Source organism: Garra rufa, chromosome 16 (assembly GCF_049309525.1).
Source record: "Garra rufa chromosome 16, GarRuf1.0, whole genome shotgun sequence".
NCBI lineage: Eukaryota > Metazoa > Chordata > Actinopteri > Cypriniformes > Cyprinidae > Garra > Garra rufa.
In genome coordinates this window covers 45637402-45656291 of record NC_133376.1, presented here as the reverse complement: position 1 = coordinate 45656291, position 18890 = coordinate 45637402, and the positions used below count along the sequence as shown (strand labels likewise).

The 18890-nt window shown below is 37.3% G+C and overlaps 1 protein-coding gene across 1 annotated transcript in view; it reads left to right on the top strand.

Annotated features, from left to right (window-relative positions):
• The first annotated feature begins 2307 nt into the window (after window positions 1-2307).
• LOC141288774 (glycine receptor subunit alphaZ1-like) overlaps window positions 2308-18890 on the top strand; it is a 36595-nt gene continuing 20012 nt past the window's right edge. Inside the window, exon 1 of the mRNA XM_073820944.1 lies at window positions 2308-2437. Within this exon, the coding sequence (XP_073677045.1) occupies window positions 2321-2437 (117 nt within the window). The 5' untranslated portion in view covers window positions 2308-2320. The remainder of the gene's footprint in view (window positions 2438-18890) is intronic.

Sequence of the window (18890 nt, the reverse complement as noted above, 5' to 3'; positions counted from 1 at the left end):
CACTGAGTATAAAATTTTCTATGTATTTTTATGTAAAAAAAAATATATATATATACGGCTCGATTTTCTGTGTTTTTGCATCCATAACAAGCATTTTGAAGGGAAAGGATGACGAATATGAGAAAACCGCATACTAAAATTTCGGACTCACTGTGCAATGACCTTAAGAATAAATAAAAAATGGCTTCTAAAATTAATTAATTAATTAATTAATTAATTAACTAAACTAAAATGTTTCAGGTTTTCTTTGGCTAAAACTAGACTAAAACTAAATATAAGGTTGACTGAATATGATAAAACTAATAAGGACATTTAACATGGGACTAAAGGTCATTGCACACTGAGTTCGAAATTTACATATGCGTTTTTTTTTCTCTCTGATTTTTCATGTTCGCCATCCTTTCCTTTTAAAATGCTTCCAACAGATGCGAAAACACAGAAAATCGAACCCGATCTGAATTTTTTATGATGGACTAAAGTTTCGGAGGCAGTGTAAACTCGATTAAAATAATGTGAGGTCGTACTTATTTTTTCACGTGCGAAAATTTTGGATGTGCAATGGCCTTTAGTGTGCAATGACCTTAAAGGAGTAGTTCACCTCCAGAACAAAAATGTACAGATAATTTACTCACCCCCTTGTCATCCAAGATGTTCATGTCTTTCTTTCTTCAGTTGTAAAGAAATTATGGTTTTTGAGGAAAACGTTTCAGGATTTCTCTCCATATAGTGGACTTCTATGGTGCCCCCGAGTCTGAACTTCCAAATTTCTGTTTAAATGCATCTTCAAAGGGGCTCTAAACAAAAACGAAAAAACACTGGCTCTAAACACTGATGAAGAAGCATACTTTTCAACCTCAAATGCTCATCTTGTCATTAACTGTACAGTATTCTGGTTCATGGCAGTTGGGGAATGTCGAAAAACTAAATTTTCTCCTCCAACTACAAAGTCGCTGTTTTACCTTTTTTTGGAAAAGGCATTTGACCTTTGAGATGGGAGTTTTTCGACATGCCCTAACTCCAATGACTCAGAATACACAGAGTTCACACAGAGCTTGACAAGACGAGCGTTTGAGATTAAAAAGTATATAAATTGTACATTGTTTAAAAAAAATAACTGATTGTTTTACTAGATAAGACCCTTCTTGCTCGACTGGGATCATTTAGAGCCCTTTGAAACTGCATTTTAAACTGCATTTTGGAAGTTCAAACTCGGGGGCACCATAGAAGTCTATTATATGGAGAGAAATCCTGAAACGTTTTCCTCAAAAAACATAATTTCTTCATGATTGAAGTAAGAAAGACAAGGGGGTGAGTGCATTATCTGTAAATTTAGCTTAGTAAAAATAGCTGACAAAATTAACACTCGTTTTAAATTGTGCAAACAGATGTGTCCATAGGCTTGTTCCACTCTAGATATATCCGATAAGACATCTCAAAACTGGGAAGATCACAGTTCAGATCATGATTTTGTCTTATAAGATCACAATATGATATTTTGTGCAGATCGCCCATCCCTATGCCGCAGTAATGATCATGCCTTTTTTTTTTTACCTCCCCTGTATCTTCCTACATTTATCTACACAGCTTAGTCTTTTGTCTAAAAAGACTATTAGGTTTGATAGTAGGTGTTATTGATGCAAATAATTACTAAAGTTTCAATTAACGAATTTCAGTAGGAGCATCTGAGATTAGCAGTGAAGATCAGAGTGGAGTATTTCATCAGCTCTGTCTCAGCCCAGCGCACCCCCATCATTTCAACAATGCTTTGTGAACCGTGTGCTCTGTAATGCCACCTAAACTCCACAACCGCTTTGGTCACTGGCTTGTCAAATAAAGTGAGTCTCAGCCAAGCGGTCGGGCCAGCATCCGAGCTCTTTTCCAGGCCAAAGAAGCAGCTCTCAGCACGTCTCCCGGAGCGCACTTCAATCGCATATATGCGCCGAGACCGGGCCACTTTCTGACGACGATCGCACTCACACAAAAAAAAAAAACGTGCATAAAGACTCTGTTGCTGCGCTGCTAAGCCTAAATTCTTAAAATTGGCCTATTTTATTCATTAACGCTTTGATCCTCTATCTCAGGCTGGGTAGAATACTCCTTTCAGCTCTCTGGATTTTCAGATGAAAGGTATTCTTCCCTGTAATGGGCATATTTTGCGATTTTCTCAACTGGAAAGTTTTGAGCACTTGAGCTAAGCGAGTGACTCAGTGAGTGAACTTTCAGCCAGGCGGTGACTCAGAGTTGTTCCTCGTTGCTCGTTGCCAATCCTGTTGGTTTCGTCTTGCTGCAGGTCTCGTATGTGAAAGCCATTGACATTTGGATGGCAGTGTGCCTTCTCTTCGTCTTCTCTGCTCTGCTGGAGTATGCGGCCGTCAACTTCATCGCGCGCCAACACAAGGAGCTGCTGCGCTTCCAGAGGAGGAGAAGGCATCTTAAGGTGAGCCTTTTCAGTCCAAACACACTCCGTCTATCAGCCCTAAACCACTGTGATGAATATTCACTGTGTTGGGGATTCAAACCTTCAGTGTCCTCATAGTTGCATTCAGGTTACAGAATACAGTAAAAATTTCATCAGGGCATCGAAGAGCAGAGTCTGACGAAAAATGGCATGGTGCCACATTCAGGGCTTTCAGAACTTGGCCTTTATTGCGGATGAAAATAAAAATCACAACCTAGATTTACTAGTATACTAGTCAAACTAGTGTCCTTAAGAGGGATGCTTAGGGGTCTGCAGAACATTTCACAGAACAAATAAAATATTGTAATATATTTAATAAAGTAATAATATACACCACTGTTTAATTGTAATTCACAATTCAATTCAGGTCTCTTAAGCTCACAAATAAAAATGGTAATATTGTAAAATATTTGTAAAAATTTAAAGTAACAGTTTTCTACGCTGATATATTGTAAAATGTCATTTATTCCTGTGATCGAAATTGAATTTTCATGTATATGTATATGTATATATATATATTTTTTTTTTTTTTAAGTCTCTTCTGCTCACCAAGCCTGCATTTATTTGATCCAGAGTACAGCAAAAATTTGTACTACTAAAAAACTGTTTTCATTTTAATATGTTTTAAAAATGCAATTTATTCATGTGATTTCAAAGCAGAATTTGTATTTATGTTTATTGATTTAGTATCATTACTCCAGTCACATGATCCTTCAGAAATCATTCTAATATTCTGATTTGCTTCTGAAAAACATTTATTATTATAATGTTGAAAGTTAAGTTTTTTTTCATGTTTCTTGACAAAGAACAGCATTTATCTGAAATAGAAATCGTTTTTAACATTATAAATGTCTTTATAATCACTTTAAAGCAATTTAAAGCACCCTTGCTAAATAAAAGTATTACATTCCTATAATTTCTTTTCCCTCAAGAAAAAAATATATACTCACTCCAAGCTTTTGAATGGCATAGTGTATAATGTTACAAAAGCTTTTTATTTCAGGTAAATGCTGATCTTTGGATCTTTCTATTCATCAAAGAATCCTGAAAAAATATTGATTATAATAATAAATGTTTCTTGAACAGCAAATCAGCATATTAGAATGATTTCTGAAGGATCATGTGACACTGAAGACTACTGAAGAGTAATGATGCTGAAAATTCAGCTTTGATCACTGGAATAAATTACATTTTAAAAGAAGTATATTTTATTTTAAATAGTTATTTTAAATAGTAAAAAAAATGTTTCAAAATTTTACTGTTTTTGCTGTACTTTGGATCAAATAAATTCAGGCTTGGTGAGCAGAAGAAACTTCTTATATATATTACTTTTTTTTTTTAAAACTATAATACTTTTCAGGATTCTCTGATGAATACAATATAATAGATTTTTTTGTAACATTATAAATGTATTTACTGTTACTTTTTGGTTTGGTTTTAATTATGCCTCCTTGTATTTATTTATTTATTTTTTATAAAATCTTTCTGACCCCAAAATTTGGAATAATAGTCTATAGCCATTATATTTTAATAAAAAGGTCATCCTTCCCCATAGGAAGTCATCATATTTTAAGGTACCGGTTTAATCTCCTCTCATGGCTTGAGCATGCTAAGACAGAAACCATCATAATACGAGTTGAAGTTGAAACATTAATGCTCCTTCCATTCATAGAGTAATGTGAGTTGGCATGGTGAAATCTTTCAAGTGGCTCAGAAAGCTGAGAATAAATCCTGAATCCCACTGTTGTAATCCTTAGTTTGCCTCTGGGCTGCTTGTAATAGGTGCAGTGAGATTAGTCTCTGGTTCCCTTAGCCCTACACAGGTAAATCCACAGAGACAGTCTACACGGCTCTCGCTGATAGCAGTCCTTCCACCATTCAGACGCCAAGGGCAAATTGTGCAAACTGTTCGGTATAAATGCCACAGATTGCCCTCCAATAGATACCCAACCCAAACAGCCAATGTTTGGTTAGCATGAGTTAGCTACTGCTGAAAGGTAACTGCACCATTCTAGAGACAAAAATCATCTTTGCTTTTTGACATAATGATAAAATAGCTGTTTATTCAGACAAAATAACATTTTCATACACTAACGTTAAAAAGTGTGGGGTCAAAATGACTTACCAATGCCTATTTTTCCAGCAAGGCAGCAAAAATACAGTAATATTTGGAAATAGTATTGCTGTTTGAAAAATGTTTTATATTTCAATAAAATGTAATTTATTCCTGTCATGCAAAACAAATTTTAAGCACCATTACTACAGCCTTCAGTTTCACATTAATCTTCAGAAATCATTCTAATATGCTGATTTGCTGCTCAAAAAAACAAAACAAAAAAATAAACAAAGACTGACGTCAAACTTTTGACTTATTTAGTGTAAATTGCAAGTATTTTATTAGTTTTAATAGGGCTGCTCGATTATTTTGGTGAATATTGTAATCATGATAATTTAACATGATTATAAGTGGGTCCGGAAATGTATATGATTGATTCATGTAAAGACCATGTAAAAACCATTTTTTTATGTAATTAATTTAATGTAAAATAAAACAGTATAGTCTTCACTGTAAGAATTAAACATGCTTTGTTTCTCATAAAAACTACAAAAGTCCCTCCATCAAGAGCAGTGAGTGATTTTGTCTTTGTCTTTTGTTGTTTGATTAACATTAAGCACAGAGACGGCAGAAGGAATATTACTTGTGGCCACTTTAAGAGCTGCACGGATCCAATATTCTGTTACACACATTTTCATTCTGTTCAACTGTTTACTTTAATTTGAGACATAAGTTAAAGTTCAACGCAAATAATCACCAAACGCTACATTTTGACATATATTTGCATGTATTTGACCGTTCAGGTACGCATCTTAAGCTAAATGTTCACTTTACTTGTCCGTGTTCTGTTCCGTCTCTGAACACATATACAGAACAGCGCAAATTCTCTTTTGTGCTTTTAAACACGCGACATCGAATAAACATTAAAAAAAAACACGTCCCATTTTATGCAAGTCACGTTACATGATTTTACTGATTTGCATGTGAAATTGGGCTTTTATGGAGGAGCATAAATGCAGCAATGGAAAGAGGGACGGCATTGGGAGCAATAATTGTTTTATCTCAATTATTGCATTTTCATAATCGTTTGAAGCTGAAAACGAAACTGAATTTCAATTAATTGCACAGCCCTTAGTTTTAGTATATATCATTGTTTTTGTTCTCAAAAGCTTGAAATGGAGAATATTTCTTCATTTTGTCTTTGACGTCATGCTTCGGATAGTCGCTAAAGGGAATGCTCTCGTGAAGCTCACATGGCCGTGTGATTAAATATTAGAGTGTATATGTAGTGTTTTCATTTCAGGAGGCGCAGCGCAGCAGTAGGTTTACTGCATTATCATTATCACCCCCTGGTTAATGAAACTCCCCGGCCACAGTGATCCACGGCTGGGGTTCAGCCCTTCATTCTGCCTCACTGGGGCTATCAGTCAGTGCCTGCTCTCTGCACTGCAGCCCGGAGCTGTCACCTCCCTGCACTACACAATAAAACAACTCCCCGGCATTACCACAGGAGCTTATCGACCTCCTCCTCCTCCTCCTGCATGTGCCTCTGAGAGGCAGTTGGCGGCGGGTGTAGAAAGAGGATTCCCCCTGCTGGACAACATAGAGATGTGTGCTCAGCAGTGAAGGGACTGACCCTAGAGAAAGCTTGTATTGAAAATACTTGAATATATATTTTATAAATATTGAAATGGATATAAAAAGAGAGTCCTGGCAGGTAGTGTGCATTGGGCAACCTGAATCTTTCTGGTTACTCCCACATTAGCTTACTTGATACTGAGTGTATATGAATGAAATCTAGTAGTATCTAGAAAAAGAAATCTAGAAGAAGCCCTTCAGAAATCCTCTTCTGTGGCCCCAAGGGATAGTAACGTGTCCATAGAGTGCAATAGGTTCCGAAAGTACAAATCCCATTCATTTTCTTTATAGCGGAATTGATTTTAACGATAACTTAAAATCCATTAAAGACAGACCTACTGTGAGGCAAGGGGTTGTTAAACGATGGTATGTGCTTGTGCTAAAGCCATCAGCCTGCGGTATTTCAACATATTTTGTAAATAATCATGTTCGACCATGGAATTTCTGGTGAAAAACTACATTGCCCATGATTTTGCATAGAAATCTCTGTCAGAGAATAGCAATATAAGCAAATCATGCTAAAAGAACACTATATCATGCATATTTTGCAGTTAATGTAAAATATGTTGTTTCTTTAATCATAACTAACATCTTAAAATCAATAAAAGAAATATATAGCTGCAAGCAGTGATTACCAGGGTTCAAGCGCTTTAAGACATTTATGTTGCAAGCCTGTTACCTCCTAAATCAATTATCTAAAAAAGCATTTTTGAGAAATCCAGGTAATTTACCATAGAAATATTATGTTTTGTAATGTTTATGTAGGGGGTAAGGGTAAGGGTAAATTTCAACATGTTTTTAATGAATATCGACCTAGAGAGTCCGAGAATTGTACAACAATGTTTTTTTTCCTGATTGAGCGAAAAACATTGGACTAGTTTGCAAAGGTTTTTTTTTACATCATCTCAATCATTTAACAGATGATTTGATTGACATCAGTGGTTCTAGAGGTTCAGTTCTATCATATGATACAAATAAAGCCTGTATGTGCAAAAAAAACTGCAATGTTGTACAATCTATACATTGCAAATGAAAATTATTTCTTTCAAATTTCTCACAGACCTTTGGTGCCGTAAGTCAAACAGGCCCACCGAGTTTCGTTCCGATCAGCCTCTGTTAACCTTGTCTAATAGGTGCTCAAACTCCATTGGTCAATGGCAGCCATGTTTCTTTTTGAAATACACAGATGTCCTCATAGACACTTGTGGCACTTTGGACCACAACAGTGCACATCGATTTTCATGTTAATATAACAAATGGTTGCGTAGTTACATCCATTTTTTATGGGTTTCCCTCTTATAGTGCCACCAAGTGGCCAAGCTCCGTGATTTTTGTCCTGTGACCTCAGATTGAGCTCTTACATAAGTGTACTGAGTTTGGTGAAGAAATCTCATTCCATTCAGGAGTTTATAGGCGTTTTATTAAAAGTGACCCCACCTCTTTCAAACGTTTTGGCATCCCTTCGCGACAGTGAGTTGAAAGTTTGACTTTTTTGGATAATTACTGATATTCACTCTTCAGAGAACCTTTCTGCACTGGTTTGGTTCTGATCGAGAGAAAAACCTTGCACTAGTTTGCAAAAGTAGGGTTTTTTAAAAAAAACAAACAAAAAAAAAACTAAATACCCGAAAATTTCACGGCTCACGATGAAATCTGAATCATGTGCTTTTTCCAGCGTGAGCCAAGGATTTCAACGACAAAAGACATTTGAGTCTGCGACTGACGGTTTAGGAGTTATGAAGTTTTCTACTTTTGAGCGCTGTAGCGCCCCCGTCAGGCCAATTGGGGCGAGCATTGGTGACATTGTTGGCGATGTGAGTACTACCATCACTCCAAGTTTCAAGTCTTTACGACATACGGTTTGGTCTGCACGATCAGTTTTACTTGGGAGATTACTGATCCTTGGCCATTCTAACAATTGCAATAGGGTTTCAGCACTATGCGCTGTTGGTTGCCTGCAGTACCTTTAGGGTTCAAACGAAAAAGCAAGCTCACTTCCCAGTGTTTAAACTTAAAAATGACTGAAGAAGTAGTTAATTTGCACACATAGACTATAATTTAGCTCTCATTCTTTAATAAAATAACATTTTGACTAATAGCTATTTCTTTGCTGAAACCAGTCCAGTTTATTGCTACATACTGCATGGCCTGAGTTAACAACTGGGTTAAGAAGTGTGACCTCTGGACTGCAGATGTCTTTGCCTAACAATGACAAGAGCATATTAGTAAGAAGAGAGAGTAATGATCTCGTTAGGGGTGATTGTGATGCAGGCTGGATCATTCTTAGAGAACTCTGCAGCTGCTGTTCCTGTGAGGGGAGATTGTCTATGCAAATAAGCAGAAGCAGATAAGTAAACCACCGTCACACTTCTCTGGCTGGCCGGCCTGAGGTGGGGTGGTAAAGGTGCAGAGTGATTCTGATTTGTCTTGTTTTATTCGGTTTGGTGCAGCCTGAATTATAGTGCAGCTCAGTGTGCTGGAGTGTTTAATAGAGCCAGAGGTGTTGAGTGGACTTGGCACTGGACTGTAGTGTGCTGCAAAGTACTGCAGTCTTCTGTTGTTGCTTATTACACTACACTCTGGAATACTTGATTCCTATTGGTCAGTCAGATCATTCAAATGTCAGGCTTTTTTGAATAATGTCTGTTGACCAGGGCAACTTTGTATAACTGATCGCTCATCTAACCTGTTTGCTGGCAGCGCTGGGTAGATTAAAGTGTAGTCTGTTACTGATTACAAATGACATAAATTGTGGTGAGTAATATAGTCTAGATCAGTGGTTCTCAAACTTTTTACAGTGGTGTACCCCCTGGGGCATTTAACATTCTTCTGAGTACCCCCACAGTATTTAAGGGATACAATTTTCCCCTTTAAATTGATTTACACATGAATTTTGACTTTTTATAGAGGCATCTTTTATGTCATGTTCTTAACATTCCATTAAGTGTATTATTAATATGTGACCCTGCAGCACAAAACCAGTAAAGATCATGTTCCATGAATGTATTTGAATTCCTACTGTGAATATATCAAAACTTTATTTTGTTAATAATTATATGCATTACTAATAACTTAATTTTTTAACTTTAAAGGTGATTTTCTAAATATTTAGATTTTTTTGCACCATCAGATTCCAGATTTTTAAATAGTTGTATCTCAGCCAAATATTGTCCTATCCTAACAAACCATACATCAATGAAAATGGTGGAATACACCATTTCAGACTATGTATAAATCTCAATAAAAATAAAAAAAAACCTTATGACTGGTTATGTGGTCCAAGGTCACACAAAAGCAATAAATAATGACAAAATTAAGTGATTAGATTTATAACTAATATCGCCAGTAGGTGGCGGCAGTCACTGTCTTAATGAGTGAGGCGTCTCGTCTTTCATTCTTTCAGTAAGGAAGCAAATGGCTGTAGTTCACTGACTCTCCGAATCGTTCAAAGCTGCAGATTTCTTCATTAACGAAACACTGCGGTTGCTTGGAGACACACACCAGTTCTGTTGCGGATTTCATTGCAACCAGTGGTGTAGTGGTCAGGGGCGTCGCTGGGAATTCTGGGCCCTGTGCACTGACTCGGCTAAGCCCCCCCCCCCCCCCCCCCTCCAAAAAAAAAGGGGGGGGGGGCGTAGTACATCGATCGCGTGGGGGGGACAGTATGGTCATGTGACCCAAAGGTGATGTTCATACAGTATAATACATTCTGTTTACAAGAGCAACAAGATTTGAAGCTCATGGCAGACGCCCAAGAGATTCGCGCTGTGATTGGCTAAATGTTACTTCACTCAAATCTAAGTAACAAATCAGAGACCAGGGGCGGAAATATTGGCGCTATGTCAAAAAAAAGTGCGGGGGACAGAATCACCTGTTTCTAAAAGTGAGGGGGACGTGTTGATCCAAAATCCAAAACAGTTACCCGCAGTTACGAGTCATCCAAAATAATGGTTGTTTGAAATAAAGATGACAATTAAACCTTTGTAGTTTGTATAGTACTAGACTATTTCTATGAAATACATAGACCTACACTTTATTGGCTGAATAATATTTACCTTTTGAATGTTGAGCGCTATGTTGAATAAATGCTGACGCGGGACAAAATGCCCGATTTCCAACACGTTGAACTGATCAATGCCATTGTACCATTTTAACAGGCTACAGTACTTTTAAACGCATATAGTAATGTCAGTTTTATGTATTTTCTGAGAGGGGGTGGGATTTTTGTTGGGAAAGTCGCAGGAGAGACGCACACTTCGATTAGACCGGATAAACACATGCAGCATCTTAAATTGTTAAGAAAATGGTATTCCTAATAAATGTCTCGAATATTTTGATTATGTCCAATGCTTCTCTTTCTTTTTGGAATTATTAGACACATTTCACTATGTCTTTTCAAATGCCTAGGTCTGTTTAATTTCCTTAATTATAACATTTCTAGCACTATTTTAAACGTTTATTCAAGCAATAACATATAAATGATCTCATGTCTATGCTTGTTTAAAACCAGGGATTTAAAAACGAATTCCAAGTAAAAACTGTATTTTTTCTTTACATTTCCAGAGAGCGAAACGAACGAAATTAAACATTAGCCTACTTAATAAATTCAAGGCACTATAATTTCCTTATTCATTTGATACAACTATTATAGCTATACAATTAATATATATAAAATAATATTATTTTGTCATATTCATAATTCCTGAATTTATCTATAAAAACTTCGTTTTGAATTGCATTCATTATGTTTGTATAAGAAAATTCATTAACCTAGCCTATTAAGTCGATTTAATATTCTTGATAATTTTTAAAAGAAGTTAAAAGTTAAGAAAAAAGGAATATAAAAAAGAAAAAAGAAATTATATATATATAATTTATGGCTATAGGCTAATCTTTTTCTAAACTCTTATTACACTGTAGATCGAAATAAAATAATTCTTGATCATATTTAATCGTGTAGAATCACTGACATAATTTAGAGTACTTCAAAAACGAAACTATTTAAATCTGTATAAAGGAAAGACAAAATAAATCACAACAAGAACAATCTGTATTTTTCTTGTAATCAAGAACATTTATTTTGACAAAATTACCTAATTAATGCCAAATGATGTTTGACAGTGAACGAATCTCCACCGCATATAGCCGCATATAATCGCTGGTGTCAGTCGCAAATATTAGACAGGAAGCGGGTCGGGTACAATAGTTTCTTTCTTTCTTTTTTTTTTCTTTCTTTTTTTTTTGCGGTCCGAGTTGCGTTAGTTGAAAACGTCGGTCGGATTAGGGTTGTTTATACATTGACCCGCGCATCACTGATTTACATTAGTTAACAACATTTATTGTGATCTTAAAATTATATTTAAAGGAAAATAAAATTTCACTCCTCAGGGGCCCTCCCCCCACTTGGGGCCCTGGTAATTTAGTCCCCCTTTTCACCCAACTACGACGCCCCTGGTAGTGGTGCCTTTAGAAGTGGGTATATGCTTCATTCACCTGCTTCTTTTTATTTGTAAGGTATTGTTTTTGTTATATACTGATTTAAATCAGTAATCGATAATAATTATAACTTTACCATTACTTTACTTTGCGCGAGACACGGAGCTGGCGCGGGCACAATCACCAAACATATTCAAAGCAAGCCGGCGCCACGGTCCTGACCGCATCATCACTGTCTTTACTGACTGTTTTTAGCGAATATTTGCATTTATTCACATATGACTAATTGTGGTGGACTGTCATTGTAGTATCTTGAGATACCCAAAAAAGGAAACACAGCCAAGCTAGAAATTCCTGATGGTCACTTTATTGAGGACCCATCTCAGCAGCAAGACAAACACATTTTAGCATGGCCATTGTGCTACCTGGCACTTCTTCTTCCAGCACCGCCCCCTGCTGGACAACTCCCAGTATACATCTACCATATTCCTTCCCACTTAAGTTAAAAAACACTTTCTCCAAACAACCACATGTGCGGAAGAACATTAAGTACCATACAATAAAATACAATACATATTACCCTGTCACCATCTTCTTTCTTTTCTCTTTTTTTTTTAGTCCCAATATCTTTTTTTTTTTCTTTTACATCACAAAGTCCTTAAAACGTGCTGGTAGTTTCGGTTCTCTCACTGAACGTCGTAGACCCTCAGTCGGTATAACTTCAGGCTTTTTTACTTCTGCAATTGGTGTCACTTCAGTCATAGTATAAGCACTAGATAACTCTGGCACGGGTCTATTTGTACATTCAGTTTGCAAATTCCTTAGTTCCTTTCTCTCAGGAGTAACAGCCAAAGTTGGTATCGTGAAAGTACTGGGTGATTGTGGCGCTTGAACTTCAGTATTCTGAGACACCACATCAGCATCACATAACTGAACATCCATGTTCGGTGGGTAATCAGTTATTTCCCTTTGTTGGCGCCTAAATAATTGATCTACATGCCGTCGCACTATTTGCGAATTTCCCAAAGCTACTGTATAAGATACAGGTCCTGTAATATCTTGAATTACTCCCTGCACCCATTTTGGTCCATACCCAAAATTGCGGGTATACACAGGATCTCCAATTTGGAAATAGCGAGATTTCACATGTTGATCATGATACTCTTTCTGAACTTCTTGTTTCATTTCCATTTTGCCAGTGAAGTCAGGATGTATCTTGTCTAAAGTGCAACGCAATTTTCTTCCCATCAGCAATTCAGCAGGAGACAGTCCAGTTACAGACTGGGGTGTAACACGATAATTGAACAGAGCTCTATGTAACTTGGTCTCCAGCGTATTCCCAGAACTCTTTTTCATTAGGTCTTTGAAAATTTGAACTGCCCGTTCTGCCAAACCATTTGATGAAGGGTGATGTGGAGCAGAAGTGACATGGGTTATTCCATTCTTAGACATAAATGCTTTACTTGCTTCACTGACAAAACATTGGGCATTATCCGACACTATCATCTCAGGAATCCCATGTACACTGAAACTTCTTCGCAAACACTCCAAAGTAGTAGCTGTAGTTGCTGAAGTTACAGGATAGGCATCAATCCACTTAGAATGAGCATCAATGATTATTAAGAACAATTTACCTAGGAAGGGGCCTGCATAGTCCATGTGAATTCTCCTCCATGGTTGCCTGGGCCACTCCCATGGGTGAAGTGGAGCCTTCACAGGGGCTTTTCGTTGTTCTTGACATACAGTACAATCTCTTACTCGAGTTTCAATATCAGCATCCAGATTCGGCCACCATAAGTAGCTCCTTGCCAATCCTTTCATCTTGGTCATACCTGGATAAGACTGATGTAACTGTTCCAACAAATCAGAACGTCCCTGTTCTGGAATAATGACACGGGCGCCCCACAGCACACATCCATCCTGAACACTGAGCTCTTGTTGTCTCTGTTTATAAGGTGCAAATTCCTGGGTCTCATTGTGATCAGGCCAGCCTTTAAGCACATACTCACGCACTCTTGACAAAACAGGATCTTTAGTAGTCCAATGCTTAATTTGCTCTACTGTCAGCAAAGGACCCACTACGCTATCCAACATCAAGAACCGCTCTTCCTCTGGTTCTTCCTCAGAGTGTTGTGCAACAGAAAGACGACTGAGGGCATTGGCATTACCATGATCTTTACCAGCTCTGTAAGAAATGACATATTCATATTCTCCCAACATCACTGCCCACCTCATAATTCGTTGAGATACCATCTGAGGTACAGCCTTTAATTCACTCAATAAACTGAGTAGAGGTTTGTGGTCAGTGCAGATTACAAATTTACGCCCATACAAGTATTTGTGGAATTTCTTGACTCCAAACACCACCGCCAACCCCTCTTTCTCTAGTTGGGAGTAGTTCCTCTCTGCGGCTGTTAGAGTTCTGGATACAAATCCATAGGTCTTTCCGTTCCATCATTCATACGATGTGCTAATACGGCCCCCACACCGTACGCGGAAGCATCACAGGAAAGGATAAGGTCCTTCTTTTCATCATAGTGGATCAACACACGGTTAGATTGCAACAACTCTTTAGATTTCTGAAAGGCTTTTTCTTGTTCTTCTTCCCAACACCAACAACCATCTTTCCTCAAAAGCTTATGCAAAGGAGCAAGCAGTGTAGAAAGGTTTGGAAGAAATCTGTTATAAAAGTTCAACAAACCCAAATAGGCTTTCAGCTCCGTCACTGATGTTGGTGCTTTCTGTACAGCTTGAACTTTCTCTGGAACAGGATGAATCCCGGTGGCATCCACTTTATGTCCCAAAAAAAAAACAACCTCCTTTTCCATGAACTTACACTTTTCCCTTTTCAGCCTCAATCCCGATTCCTCCAGCCTCTGCAGCACTTGATCCAGTGTCCTCAGATGTTCTTGATCATTTCTTCCTGTTAACAGGATATCATCTAAATACACTGTGACTTTTGGAATATCCTTCAAAATTCCTTCCATAGTTCTCTGGAAAATTGCTGGACTTGAACTCACTCCAAACGGTAAACGTGTGTACGTAAACAAACCTTTGTGAGTATTTACAGTGACATACTGTTTAGATGTCTCATCCAACCAAATCTGTTGATATGCATGACTCATATCTAACTTGGTGTATTTCTCACCTCCAGATAACACTGCAAACATGTCCTCCATTCTGGGAATGGGATACTGCTCCAATGACGATTCCCGGTTAACAGTCACTCTATAATCTCCACAGAGTCTCACCGATCCATCGGGCTTCAACACAGGCACGACTGGAGCTGCCCTTTCTGAAAACTTCACAGACTCAATGACACGTTCTTCAATCAGTCGATCAAGTTCAGCTTCTACTTTCTCTCTCATGGCAAAAGGCAATGAACGTGGTTTAAAAAAACGTGGCTTTGCCCCACTAGCTATGTGAATCTTGGCTGTAGCTCCTTTTAATGTTCCCAGTTCTTCTTTAAAAACAACTTCACGTTTCTTTAAAATGTCTTGCAACATCTCTGAGCTTGTTTGGATTTTATTTACCTTTTCCCAGCCAAGTTCCAACTCGGCAAGCCATGATCTTCCCAACAAGTTAGGGCCAGCTCCTGCCACCACCACCACTGAAAGATCTTTCATTAATCCGTTGTGCTTGACTTGAACTCTACTGGTTCCTAGAACTTTCACTGATTGGCCTGTATATGTCTTCAAATTATGAGAGCTTGGTTTCAATTTAGGCAGTTTTTCTTTAACTTCCAGTTTGCCATATTCCACCTGTGATAACACCGTTACACTACATCCAGTGTCAATTTAGAATTTTACAGGACACTCATTAATAAGTAAAAATTGAGTAAAAGGAGGCACAGGAGACTGGGCTGTTTGCATACTATACATGGTGAAAACTTCTTCACATTGCTCTTCCTCCCGCAAATAATTAGCCATCTTTGCCTGTTTTCCTCTCTCCCATTTCAAAGTTTTCTTGCCTTTGTTACCAGCAGTTTCTTATGGTCTCATTCTGCATACTCTTTTCACATGTCCAATTTTACCACACTTGTAACATTTTTCTGTGGCAAATTTACAATCTTTTGGCATATGGTTACTTCCACCACATCGATAACACATTCCTGCCCCTTTTGAATTACTTCTTTCTTCAGTGTCCACTTTAAAGACAGTAGTACTCATATGATTCCCTTTTTCTCTGTGCAGATCTGCCATGTCCTTATTAGCAGTTTCAATAGCCTGAGCTTTCTTCAGCGCAGTTTCAAATGTTAATCCATCCTCAGCCAGTAATCTTCGTTGTATGCTGTCATCATTAACACCACACACTAATCTGTCTCTCAGCATAACTGAGTGTCTCCAAAATTACAATCTTGTGCAAGGTTCCTTAATTCAGCCACATACTCTACTATGCTTTCATCAGGATGTCTGTTTCTTGAATTAAACTTCCACCTCTGAACTATTTCACTTGGCTTCGGATTAAAGTGGTTCTTCAATAAACTTACCAATTCTTCAAAACTCTTTGCACCGGGTTTCTCTGAACTCAGCAAATTCCTCATCAGTGTGTATGTCTGCGCTCCAACACAACTCAACAATATGGCTCGCTTTTTCTCTGTTTTCAACATCATTTGATTCAACATGATTCAATATTTCACAATACTCTTCCCATGATTGTGACTTACTATCAAATGGTGTTACGGATCCAACCATTCCAGCCATTGTTTCTTCAATCAATCATTTCATGTGGTAGCAACTTGTTTCAATCAGCTTAGCCACTTTAGCATACTGCTTCTTACTTGCTTCTTTGAAATAGCTGCTTCATCTTTATTTGTCTTCATTTAACTCCATCTCTTTGTTCATCCTTGTCGCCATATGTAGTATCTTGAGATACCCAAAAAGGAAACACAGCCAAGCCAGAAATTCCTGATGGTCACTTTGAGGACCCATCTCAGCAGCAAGACAAACACATTTTAGCATGGCCATTGTGGTACCTGGCACTTCTTCTTCACACATTTTAATAGTGCCCAACCCCATACCATGCGCCACCACCCCCTGCTGGACAACTCCCAGTATACATCTACCACAGTCGTGATTTTGGCTAATGCATCAGAAGGAAGAACTAAAGAAGTGGGTACTCCACTACACCACTGGTTGCAACTATTGATTTGTTGAAAATATAACAAACAATATTGTGTTTAAAATGTAGGCAACATTTAAAATGTAAAATGCTCACTTAATGTTACTTTTTTGTTGAACTGTTATATAAAATCAACATTTGCAATTGTTTGGATATTCAGAGAAAACGGCGTTCTTGCTCATATTTTAAACATGAAAAATAACTCTCACAGGGCATGTTTCTGTATCGAAGAGAGTTTCTTAAATCGATCTTTATGTAGAGTCTGTCAATATTTGTTCTTTGCTATTAAGTGCTACAAATATACTTTAAAGACACAATGAACAGCAGCGCAATTTTCTAAAGCAACATACTCTGGTATACGCACTCTGCTGGTGTGGAAACAGTCAGTTTTGACCGCAAGAGATGAAGTAATTTGATGTCGTTTGATTGTTTACGACACTCCAGTGTTCCTGTTTGATAATAAAAGCGGCATTTTGCTTGTCAGAAATATATGCTCGGTTTTAATGTTACTTTAAATTGGGGTAGAATTAAATGAATGGCAAAGCTCAGCATTTTGTTCGCATACCCCTGTTTGAGAACCACTGGTCTAGATTACTCATTTTAGGTAATGTACTCTGACTACTTTTGGATTACTTTTAGATTCATTTTTACCATTGCACTACTACAGGGTTTCCCAAACTGGGGTAAATGAAATAACTGAAGGGGTTTTATGAGTTTATTCAAATGTATTTATATATTTCTTTATTAAATGTATTAATTGTAAAATTAAAAGGAATACATTAAATGTCATTTTTACATTTGAAATATTTTATTAGTTTACATGCATGTCAGTGTGACCATTAGCCAACATCAGTTTAATAGTGTTTAGTAACTTATTTATCTCATACCTGGTATAATTGACTGAGAGGTGCTTTTAATCCCAAATTCAGAAGCGTGGATCACAAATTAATTTACATGACATTTACATGGTCTTTCTATATTGTGAATTTTCAAAGCTAAGCTATATGACATTAGATTTTTTTTGGAAAGGAAAATTTTAAAGAGACAAAAGAATACATTTACTGCCATTTCGTGAATCATGTGTAATCATGTAATCCATAAAAAAGTAACTGTAATCTGATTGAGCATTATAAATCTGATTATGTAATCCAGATTACATGTAATCAATTACTACACTTTACTAAAAACAGTATTTGTGCTTTTGTTTTTTTCTCTTTACAGTCTACAAATACAATAATAAATGTGATTAATCAATATTTCATGTTTATTAATAGCCATACTGATGCTTGGCCTAGCAAACCCCTAACGGAATTAAAATTCAGCACGTAGCATGTCCCGCGCCGCTTGTGCTGCAGATATGAGTGACATATCAAATCATGTGGGCTGTTCAGGAGAGGATTACTTTTACAAAATGGGTTGAACAAAATCCCATAGCTACATCAAAGAAGAAAATAGCACCTTTGGGCGAGCTCTTTTGACTTGTCAGTAAGTAACCACCCAGAAGAACTTAAAAACCCTATAGCATAACATGTTACAGTTTTTCTCAATTGCTTAAACACATTTCTTGAAATTATGCCTCTTATTTGCGAAACTCTAAACACAAATCCACAACTCCCCAAACTTCCTATATTGAGGTCAAAATGAAGCTCTCCACTCAAAACAATTCAAACTTTGCTTTCAGACATGACACACAAATCCTCAAAAACACACACACTACAACACAGTTTTACACACTGATGAGATAAATTCTAAACAATACTACAAAAACAATACAAATAAAAAACTTTTCACATTATGAGCACAACAAATATATGTATTTGCAAGTGTTTTATTCCTTGATTTAATGTACTGTAGAGTACAGTACAAAGCAGCAAACAACAACAAAAATAATTATTCTGCCCAGCATCCTGTCTTTGGTCTGGGACAGGCCAAAGAACCTCTTTAGCATCACAGGCTAAATTAGCCCTGGCCAGGCAGCAGGGGTCAAATCCTCTTGCATGCCTGATCCAACCTGAGACTGCTTGTCTTCCTGCCCTTGCCCTTCCTCTGTCTCTTCCATGTTGTCATCGTCATTGTCCTCCTTCTTCTCCTCCTCTTCCTCTTTCACCTCCTACTCTTCCTCTTTAAAATTACACATTACTGTATGTGGGATACTGATTGAAAAAGACTGGATAGGATTCA